At 36.9% G+C, this 11,829-nt stretch overlaps 1 protein-coding gene across 1 annotated transcript in view; it reads right to left on the bottom strand.

Moving 5' to 3' along the window:
• Positions 1 to 2,331: 2,331 nt before the first annotated feature.
• LOC121917405 (cadherin-2) overlaps positions 2,332 to 11,829 on the bottom strand; it is a 189,933-nt gene continuing 180,435 nt past the window's right edge. The window contains exons 15-16 of the mRNA XM_042443342.1: positions 8,052 to 8,216; positions 2,332 to 3,765 (exon numbers count right to left, since the gene is read on the bottom strand). Coding sequence (XP_042299276.1) covers positions 3,559 to 3,765; positions 8,052 to 8,216 — 372 coding nt within the window. The 3' untranslated portion in view covers positions 2,332 to 3,558. The remainder of the gene's footprint in view (positions 3,766 to 8,051; positions 8,217 to 11,829) is intronic.

Raw genomic sequence — 11,829 nt, 5'->3', positions numbered from 1 at the left:
GCCAAGATGATAAGCCCAGGTGTCCTCTCAGGTCAGTTATATAGAGTCTTGAGCAACCATGTTTTTGCAGGCAAAAGAGCTGTGCATAACTTCAGGATGTGCTCGTTTTACACAAAGTTTTTTTTTAGTATTTCTGAAGCCATGACAGTTTTGAAAATATCCCATCCCAACTCACTTTTAAATATTTGTGCCAGAATTATCTGCTTAGTGACATGTTTTTATTTGTAACAGAGTGCTGGTCCAAACAACTTAAAAGGAATATTTTTAATAATAAATGTATGTATCTCATACTCTGGGGTTTCAGACTGGTCATCCATACATGCTTATCACTTGATAACTGCAAGAATGTGTGCATGCATCATCACAAACATAATCTCACTGAAAGAATTTTTATCTCATCTCTTGCAAAAAAACAATGCTTTTCAATGAAGTATGTTCACATATTCAGTTGCCATCACTGTATAGTTAACAACAGAAACCAAGCAATATGTGTAGGTGTGCAAAGTAGGACAATTTTGAAACCTTTTTGTAAATAGTAAAACACCTGAAGGGAATTCTCTTGATTTAAGATAAATTGGTACAAAATACTGGATAAAAGTGAAATTTAGCACATTTTATCTACAGCTTTGTTAACACATGGTTCATTCCCAATGAACCACCTGCTTTGTATTTACTCTCTATTTGTGCTCCTTTATGAGGTAAGGAACTTTAAAGGACTAACTGCTATCACTCTGTTCTACAGAATTCTGGGATTTGTATTTTGGTCAGGCACCAGAGCTTTCTGAATAACTCACCAAACAACAACTCCAAGGATTCTGTAGGATAGAGTCATGGCAGTTACAGTGGTGTCAAACTGCTTTAATTCTGCATTGTGGCTACACCTTAAGTAGTATGAAAATAGTACCAAGCATTAATATATGTTCCAACTCTAGTCTGAATTTCGTAATCATCAGCTATCCCAAGAATTATGTGCAACCTCTGCCATTCTGTTCATAAAACCTGAGAATGAACATGTATATCCATGAATTCATTACTATTCCACTGACAGGTTCTTTAAGGGATGGTCAAGGTTTTCTGTGTGCACATTTCTCTCCTATAATGTGGATACCACTATGTGACATTTTCCATTTTGTTGCTATTTAGAAAAGGAGAAATAAAAAGGAAACAATATCACAAAAAACCATTTCTGCATACATTTACAGATACTGGAAATGAACCACACATAGTTGCACAATTTACAGAGATAAATGTCATCTGTATAATTCACATATATAACTCCACTTTTCTCCACTACTATGGCTCTGCTCCCCTGTCCATCTGCAATTTTATTTTCAGTCTTTCATTTTAAACTATGCCACCTCTTACTTCACATTCCATTATAAGAGCAACAGCTCTTTTCATCAAAAACATAATACTTTCCTGAACCTTTGGCTCTAATATTCAGTGTATACATGTAAGTTAAGTCTTGCTGAAATAAGCCAAACCCACTTCTAAGATTTTTTTCAATGAACTTTAGCTGTTTGGATCAAAGTACATTAAAGGGGAGGAAGGGAGGCTTCATTTTCGCAGGTACTCTGTGATCAGCTGATACAAATGTAATTCAGCCTAATGAAGATCTTGATGAATTCATTAGATGGTGGAGAAACAAGCAAATTAATAAAAACAATCTATTAAAGAGAACACGTTTTCTCCTGAACCGAGGAGCAAATGGTGAAATTAAGTTCTATTAAATCACAAGTTCTATTAATTAAATACAGATTTGGAGATCAGAAAAGAACATGATCCTTTAATATAATAAATTAATATGAAGCCATAAATCAATTCAAAAACTTATCACTCCTTCAGTGAAATCATTTCTCTGGAGGTCTCTAAACCAGGTTCACATTCAGATTTTAATGTCTGACACAAAACGCCTGTACATTTGCAAAATTCCCATTTATTCCAATGGGCTTTATTCCAGAGGCTGTATGGCCATCTGTCGGGGGTGCTTTGATTTTGTATTCCTGCATGGCAAGGGGTTGGTCTGTATGACCCTTGAGGTCTCTTCTAATTCTATGATTCTGTAAGAGGTGTGGTCTAATTTTATGATAACTGTAACCATGGCTAAGTGCCCATCTGCTCATATGTCTCTGCTTCCTGTCCTACTCTGATCAATGATGGCAAATCTCTGCTTGAAAAAGGTTATGCGCAGTGAAACATTGATTATGGGACACAAGTGCACACATGTACTAAGAATTTTTAATGGTCTTCTGAAGGAGTTTTACAAACAGTTTTCTGTTGTAATTCCAATTTATTTTGTTCAAGTGAAAGAAATTCAATCTAGTCACAAGATCCAAAATTAGCATTTTATTCAGAACATTGGGGTCAGGGGTGTATCATTTATATTCTGGTACATAATACAGAGGCAAAGCTGTTATCAGACATCTCTCTGGTTTAAAAGCTCTTTTTAACATACTGTGTAATTACTTGAGCCATTAATAATAGGCTACCCCTTGAGTTTTCTCTCCCTCTCTTTCTGTCTTCATTTTTGTTTTTTTGTTTTTTGGTACAAATTATGTAAAACATTTGTGCTAAGAACTTTTTTCCCTCCCCAAAACAAATAAAAAACAAAAACAAAAACAAATTAATTAAAAAAAACCAAACCTTGAGTACTCTAACTACAGCTCAACAATTGAATCAATGTCACTTGTCTGCAACCTGTTTGTAAATACTTTATCCATAACGAAAGATATAAACATGCAAAAACCTGAATCCATAGTCCAAATAATACATACACATGTTTGGAAGTCTTTGCACTTCTCCATAGACTATGCCAATAAAACATTATGTACACATACCATTTTTTACAGTGAAGTGGGAAAAAAAGTATTGGAAAATGCTTTAAAAATGTGTATATGGATTAAGACCAAAATGTGTCTAACATTCTATGTATGAAAAGAAAATCAGTTCTGCTACAAACTGGTGATATGAAAACTCCTTTTATTTGCAACCAGCTGCATAAGTTTTAGAATTTTAGTGAAAAACCCTAGCATCTAAAACTAGAAGTATTGTACATTTTTATTCTTTTCATGGCCTTACCCCTCACCTCCCCCGATAACAAAATTTCCCCATGAGGTTTTTTTTTCTTTTCAAATTCCTTATTTTAATAAAAGCAATGCAATGTAACAAAAGCATGTTGAAGCATAGTGGTGATTGAACTTTCTCCCCACCCCAATGTGGTTTGTCTCATCTTTTCATAAATCAGTACCATTTAAAGCCTTAAACATAAAACTAATTCCAATCTGAAAAAGGTACAAAAAGGCACATAAAATCCCAGTGCTTCTGTACTGTAAAATTCAAGTGTAACTGAGCTCAATTGTTTGTTTTCCTTTTTTCCAAACAGCATTGGATGACTGATATTCCCAGTGAGCCCAAACAGGTTTGCAGCCTATGCCAAAGCCTTCAGCAAGCACTTGTGCTAGTAGACTACAAAGTTAAAGCCTAGGTTCTGTACGCTTGTTGGGAATACCAGTGGAAAGGTTTGTACTTGTCCAAACGCAACGCCGACCACCTTGGCATTCAGTCATCGCCTCCCCCATACATATCAGCAAGTTTCTTGAAACGTGGGCCCCAGTCGTTTAGGTAGTCATAGTCTTGCTCTCCACCACTACTTGAAGAGTTGAGGGAACTCAATGATCCAGCGGTGGAACCACTCCCCTCATAGTCAAAGACTAGGAGGGAGTCATAAGGAGGTGCTGTAGGGTCATTGTCTGCTGCTTTAAGTCCCTAAGACAAAAGAGAGAAAAAAGAGAGGGTTGAAATCAAGTTTGATTGATTGATTGATTGATTGATTGATTGGAGAGGGCATAATGAAGAGGAAAGATGGGAAAACTAGCCCCAACTCACTTCTACCACTGAAATTACATTTGGATAAAGACCAAAACAAACAGCGAAATATCATTTCTCTGAATGTGACAATCCTTCCCTGTACGAGAGAATTGAGCAAAACCCTAAGAAATATATGACTAGTAGAAATAACCTTTAGCAGCTAGAATTCTCCCTCTGTTTTTGCGGGGATCCGTTCCAGACGTGCCTGCAAAAATGGAAAATCATGCATATTCAAGCCCTATTGGCTTGCATGGAAGCGCACCCCTGGGGTGTGTGTGTGCATGTGCTGCAGGTGCCCCCCATTTTAACCCCTTCTGTTCACCTCCCAAGAGACACAGATCCTAAGTCCGCGAGAACGGAGGGAGGACTGTACTTGCTTTTGATCACACAAATACAGTCACATATGTGCTGGCCTATATTAGTAATAAAAGTACAAAGTGCTCATCTCTCAAATGAGCTGATTAAAACATCCTACATATAGAGAACAGATATTGTAAACTCAGTGTACAAAACTTGCATGATCGCTTCCCGAATGAAGGAATCTATTTAGCAGCCTACCTAAATACACCAAGGCATTCAAATGAAGTGATCAAATATTAGAATGACAGGCACATCAATAAAATTTGGATGGGTCAGTGCTATTGTGCAGATTCAGCAACAGCAGCAGATGTGTGATGAACTCACAGGGAGGCAGGTTAAGTCAACAGGAGTCCTGGTACGACTGAAGTGTAGGAAGGGCTACAATCATTTGCTTGCCTCTACTTCTTGTAAATATTGAAAAGGAAATATATTCAAGATGGAAGATGATTTCCACCTGTGCAGGTAAGATTAAGTATCCACTTTGCATGACTGTAAATCAGGAACAGCCTTGGCAAAGAAACCCTATAAAAACATTACATTTGGGCTACAAACAGCAACAGCTCATTTTAGACCTATTCTAAGTTAGCACAGAGCTTAGTATTAGTAGCTAGGATGAACAGCTTTATTAAATATAACTTTGGTTTTTTCCTTTGCCTGAAACTGATAGATAAACAAGGGACTAAAAACGTCAGCTGTCCAAACCTAAAAGAAAACCTCAGCTACAAACGAAACCAACCAACCAATCTACCTACCCATCCCTAACATACTTGTTTTGAAATCCAGCCACAAATGCATCTTATACCAGTTTGATGTACATAAAATAGGGAATAATATCCATTCTTTCCACCTCCCAGATGCTTCCTGTTAGCAAACATTACAGCAGCCTTGTAAATATATGCTGCAGTGCTGTTCTAGAGTGCAAGCTGTCATTTCAATTCTGCTTCTAAGACTATCAGTAAGGGTAGCTTGTGTACCTGGCTCTGGGATAGTAGTTTAAGGCTTTAGCAAAGAGATGTATCCTTTCTAAAGCAGCAAATGTGCTGTTCTGCGTCAATCATCTACATCAGGAATGTAGTGAGCAATCTTTAAATCTTTTCAAGCTAGGAGTGAAGATTCTCCTAGTTGGCAGTGGATGATATAAAACTACTGGTGCCACTGAGTTTACAGGATAAAACTGCAATGAAAAATTCAATGTTCCAGAGGCTGCACTTAATGTGCAAACTGTTTGCTGCAGAAGAGGTCCTTAAAGGCAGTTTTATACAGGCAGAATGCCATGGCTAAAATCATGTAAAAATCTGCATTTACAGCAATGCTAAGTATTCGTCCATTTCATATCCTAAATAGCTTAATTTGGTACCCAAATGTTCATCTTGGAACACTACAAGACTAATTTTTAGATATGATTTGACTGCTAAAATATAAAACAACCTTTGAAGAGGAATACCGGTAGTCTTCAAGTGAAACAACTTTTTTAGTTTGTTGTAACCAAAACAACCTTCAGCACAAGGTAAAGGCTATAAATGTTATGCTTACATGCAAAATTGTAGCTACTAAAGAAAACACAATTGATCTGATTTGACTGATTTAATGTTGCTACTGTGTGTGATTCATATTCTGAGCCCTCAGGATCAGAAAAATGCTGGCAAGATCACTGGACTATCTCATTTGTAATCTGGCAGGTAGAAAGTGCATGTCCAAATCCCACTCATTACAAACATTCTCTTGAAACATAAAGTTCTTTGCTCTGCAAACACAGATAAACTGAGCACTTATTCTTTGTTTGTAGTTTACTGCAGTTTGTGAGGAACTGGTAGAATAGACGGTTCTGCCTTTGGCATAATAGGTTGGAAGCCACCTTCTAGTAGTATGCAATATTCGGCTACATGATCTAGTATCATCCACTCTGGCTAGGAACGTTAGGATCTTAGGTACAGATATTTAATATTGCTTGTGATCTGATCCCTTTTTAAGGAAAAAAAAAATACTGGAGACACTAGAGACTGAAACAGAGACTTGTGCACTAGGAACATATGATAACAGTCCCTATCTCTTTGAAACAACTCAGGTTCTACAGTTTGGCAGGTAGCAATTTTGCCCCTTTATTTAACCATTAACAGAAAAACAATAACAACAACAACAACAAAAAACAGGCCAAGGTTGTCTGGAAGGGATTGACAACAGATGGACCATGGAGCCATCTTCAGTATCTTCAAAATTTCTGGGATATGGCCTATAGATTCCCAAGTCCAGATAATAACAGAAGCAAATACACTCCAGAGATGAAATGTCCTGTTCCCAGGAAGGTGGATTTTCCCACCGTTTTGTATGATGCATGGGTTTTTGCAAATGCTTTTTGTGCATACTAGCTTCACCAATGCACGGCAGAAATACAACTGAAGACCAACTACACAATTTCTCCACAGAATTTTGCTTTTATTTATGCTTCACTTCTTATCCTGTTCTATATGTTACTCAGGGCTAGTCTACATGATTAAAATACTCCTCATTCCAGTTGAACAGAATGAGATCCAGCCACATGCAATTCACAATGGTTTGGGCTTTTGTGCCCCCCACAAACTCAAACTCCACAGAAAAAGGCTTTGTGGTTATTATTATCCACAGAAATGCATGGTGTCGCATGTCTGGCTGTCCACCTGCTTCACATAAATTTGGAGGGCTGAGCATTTTCGGTACAGATGCAAACAGATGTGAATAGATGCAAACAGATGTGAATTGTGCAGGCATACACTTACATGTAGACTAGTCATCACCCCCATATTAACTAAGAAATATAGAGCACTATCTACTACTACAATAGTTAAATAAAGCAAGCTCTTGGTATCTGCTGGATTTGGTTTTAGGACCTCTCATGGATACCAAAGCCTGTGCATGCTCCCATTAAATACAATTGCATAGTAGTACATAAAGTAGCAAAATCAATTTTACTTTTTGGAATACACACACACACACACACACACACACACATGGAGTGTGTGTGTATATTCAAAGTGGGAATGGTTGAATCTGTGGATAAAGTATCCATGGATACAAAGAGCTGACTGTACTTTACATTATTATATTTTAATTTATATTCAATTCTCCTCTTCTGTTCAATATTTTTATAATTTCCAGTATGATGTACACAAAGTAGAAATAAAAGCCTACCTCTTTGAATCTCATTAAAGTAGGCATTTACACACATCATAACATTTGGCCATTGGTAAAAGCAGCAGAAAAAGGATGGGAAACACTGGTAATCCTACATTGTGTTGCCTCTGCAGACATATATCCTGGGCATGTTTCAATGCACAAAGGCACTTAAATCTCAATGGCATTAATTTTGCTGCCCTCTCTCTAATCTTATTTGATGGAACTCTTTCAGTCTTATTAGTGGTATTGAATTTCTGCTATTTTGGAGATTCAAAAGGTTATGTGCAAGGAAAATCAAAATGCACTTCTCTTATTAGAATTAGAATACATAAATTTAGGCAAAACTATCACTAAGTATATTTATTATGTGAATAATCCCTCTTGGCGATATTGTGGTTAACACTGGTAACATATTACGGATCTAATTAATACCAATCCACAAAAGTTAACTGATGCATTTCCCTTTTCTATTTGAATGATTTGATTAAGTTTTCCTGAGCTTAAAAAAAGCCATATTTATGTCTATCATCCCAGATAATTTTTTAATTGTATAAGCAAATTTAAACATTGATATTCTTTGGATGTAAAACTTGTTCATCATCTCCACAGATGGCTTCATACAGTTGCTAAAATGAATCCCCCCCGCCCTTCTACTTCTCTGACACCCACTTTACCTCATTAATGAAGTCTCCAATGTCACCAGGATGAGGAGCCGCTGATCTGACTGGATACTGAGGTTCTGCGTGGATAGGTCTTTCATCAAGCCGTCTTATTCCAACAGGTTTGATGGCATCTGGCTCTATAGTATCAGGCTGTTGGAGCTGACTTAAATCATAGTCCTATAAGTAATACAAAATAAGTAATAAGTAATACAAAAATCAAATCAAATTAAAATGGGAAAATTTCCCATTTCTCTAAAATAAGATAGACTGAAAAGTATAAAACCAATTCAGGATGTTTCTTTAATTATCTTGCATCCTATTTAGAGTGAAATAAAAATGTTTATTGTTTCTACAGCACCCCTCTCTTTATTTACAATGCTATTCCAGTTGGCTGCTTTGTGGTACACCTCATCCGTTTTTCACTGTGAAACAGATTTAGAAGTAGCATTTATCTGTGACTAAACAATTTGCCTAGGAGACTGATGATTTACAATATGCAGAAAGTTGACAATATGACACCCTTTGTATCTAAACTTAAATAAAATCCCAGACATTCTCATTTTGGGACATAAACAAGGACAAATTCAACAGACTTGTATAAATCTTCAAAGAACAGCAAACCCATGTGTTTGTAAGGGTGAAAGATTTAAGACAATTTGAATGTTTATAGGTATAAGATCATAGATGAGGCCAGGCTTTCCTGGAAGCTTTTTTCCCCCCCCAGAAAAACCAGATACAAATGCAACAGAACACTATCAAAGTGAGTCCAACCATGTGGATAGTCATGGATGTGCTCATCCTGACTTTTGTATGTGCCTTAATAAGGTTTCATATGGTCCTTTATAAAGTATGGGCAAATGACAGCCTCCATACAGTCCTTGATTTCACTTTTCTGGCCTCTGAAGCTTCTCATCAATCTCTCAAATGAGTCCCTCAACAACACCTCCCCCCATTTTTAAAGAAAACAAAACAACTGGTACAATTCTCAGGCAATTTTTGCCCCCCAGACCATGCAGAAATCCACCAAGCATGTAAAAACACATGAAACACCCCCACACACTACATCCATAGTCAGCTCAGAACCCCATATTATCCACAAATACCTCCATTTTGCTGTGCAGTCTCTCTCAAAATGGCCCTCTCAAAGTGATGTGTAGCTTCTTGTCACCATATTGAGAAGGACTGAAGAGAAAACAAGAGGTATTTGGGCACCCATAAGCTGTTTGTGTGGGTCCTGAAAATTAGCCTGTGATCCCCATGCAATGGCCCGTCTCTGATCTAGATAAATGCTTTATAATAAATATAAGCAGAATGATGCAATTTTCTAAACACAAAAATTGCATAAAATGGCTTTAATTCAGATAATATCACTGGGTCATGCCTTGAATTTAGCTTTGTGCTGCTTAGGCAATGCATATTCTGCCTAGAAGCCTTTTGGTTGGTTGGTTGGTTGGTTGGTTTTGCCAAGTCAAATGTCACAGGGGAACTGAAGGCAGTTAAAAGAAACCTGAAGTCTTCCAGGTAGATGGGAGAATAAGAGATATCTTTTCCCTTTTCACAAGTGATCCTAATGGTTTCCTTGTTGAGCCCTGTTTATGTTGAGCTTTGTATACTGGTTTGCCTAGAGGTTACTGAAAAACTTGTTCAAATCCCTACAAGTGCTGTGCACTGTATTTCTTCTGTGATAGCACTGCTACGTTTCTAATTAGATTCTTGGAAACGTCCATAATTAGACTATACTGGCCATGTTCCAATGATCAAATCTCTTCTTAACAAGCTGAGATATGAACAAGCATACACCCACATGCAGTCACTTCACTCTTCTTTTCAAGCAAATGGAAAACAAGCTGGAAAGTCATAGCTTGAACTGGGATCTACTTTTAGCTTTCAGACAAGGGAGAATATATTAGCCAGCTTTACATTCTAATTTGTTTAGATGGCACAAACTGAAGTTACAAACTGTAAGCATGTCTGAAAACATCTTAAATAATGAGTGACAAGATCATTGCAGAAACATTTTCATTCATGTGAGTGCAAATGAGGATCCTATATGAAAAACACCTCGTATTCTATGTTTAAAGGAAAATTAAATGTTGATAGTCTAATAAGCTAAGTATTATTCAAACTTCACACTAATCTCACAGAGTAAGTATATCTAATTCTTCAGGTAATAACTCTCTAAAAACATGCAAAGGTTTGCCAGATATTTTGTCCACCTGACATTGTTTACACTTCTCTACTTGAGAGGGTTGGAATAAATTAACACATGTCATTCAAATATCTCATCCTACCAAGAATACATGTGGCTGAAATCTTATATACATTTACTTGGAGGTGAATCATACTGAATTCAGTAGAACTTATGTCTGAATAAGAACAGAATCTAGCTGCAAAAGTAATTTTTGGGAATAATTATATGGCTGCTCAACATATCAGAAAATTTCAATAAATTTCAGAGAACTGATCTCCTTTAAAGAAGAAAAAATTAGGAATTATGTTGTGCTGTTAAAATACACAGTAATTAAGCGCTTTGAAGACATAACCTTAGTGTGCCACAGAAGCTACAGGTTTTGTTTGATTGCTCTGTTTGTGTTAGTAAACCTTCTTGCTTGGTCAGGCCTAATGTTTTTGGAAGATTGTATTAGCAAAGATGCAGTAAGGGCTGTTCGACAGTGGAACACACTTCCTCGGATCCTTGGAGGTCTTTAAACAGAGGCTGGATGACCATTTGTCGGGGATGCTTTAATTAAGATTTCCTGCATAGCAGGGGGTTGAACTAGATGGCTCTTGTGGTCTCTTCCAACTCTATGATTCTATGATAAAATAAATGTTCATCTTCTGCTTACAGTTGCAAGGCTACTTATCTAGAGGTTAAGGTACAAAACACACTGCAGAAATAATCCACTCTGAAACTGCTTTAACTGCCCTGGCTCATGGCTAGGGAATCCTGGGAATTGTAGTTGTGTGAGGCATTTAGCTTTCTCTTTCAGAGAGAGCTCTGGTGCCAAAATAAACCACAGTTCCCAAAATTCCCTAGCACTGAGCCAGGGCAGTTAAAGTGGTCTCAAACCGAATCATTTCTGCAGTGTTTTGGACCCAAGTTACTGTGAACAGAAATATTTCCATTCTGTGTACCTTAAAACCCCCAACTAAATAAATCAGTATCTTTAAAGATTTTTAGTACTCAGAAAACATAAACCAAAATCAGAATTCTACAACCGCATGTTCTATAGCATATTATTTGAATTAGACAAGTACACATACATTTCTTCAGACTAAGCATCTGAGAACCCAAGCAAAGATCAATGGAGGCATTTTAATAATTCCAATTTGTAATTCTAACCTTAATTTTGTCTTGAGAATACTTTGCCTTCTTGTATGTGCTACTACTATTATTTGCATAACAGTGCCTGGTATTTCAATGATTTACAAATTTGTGTTTTGCTTTTTACATTTTATTTTTTCTTCATAAAATATTAAGTGTAAAGCTCTAGGTGCTGGTAATCAGAAAATGAACAAGATGGAACTGATAGACCTGAAGGATTGAAGTTTGACACTGATCTAGTTGAACAACTCAAGTTGCTTTTCCTACAAGACTGCTTTACACACTTTACGCACTTCCATGAGAATAAATTCCAAAACACTTTCTTGAACCTACAGGTTCAAGAAACCTACAGTGCATCAGTATGCATCTTGAAGTTGTAAGGGTATTTCAAAGGGAGAGCTTTCCCATCAACCTCATGTGTATGTACAGCCCTTCATATTTCATTCACATCCATCCATCCACAGA

This window comes from Sceloporus undulatus, unplaced genomic scaffold (genome assembly GCF_019175285.1).
Source record: "Sceloporus undulatus isolate JIND9_A2432 ecotype Alabama unplaced genomic scaffold, SceUnd_v1.1 scaffold_17, whole genome shotgun sequence".
In the NCBI taxonomy this organism is placed as follows: Eukaryota; Metazoa; Chordata; class Lepidosauria; order Squamata; family Phrynosomatidae; genus Sceloporus; species Sceloporus undulatus.
This window is presented reverse-complemented; position numbering and strand designations above follow the sequence as displayed.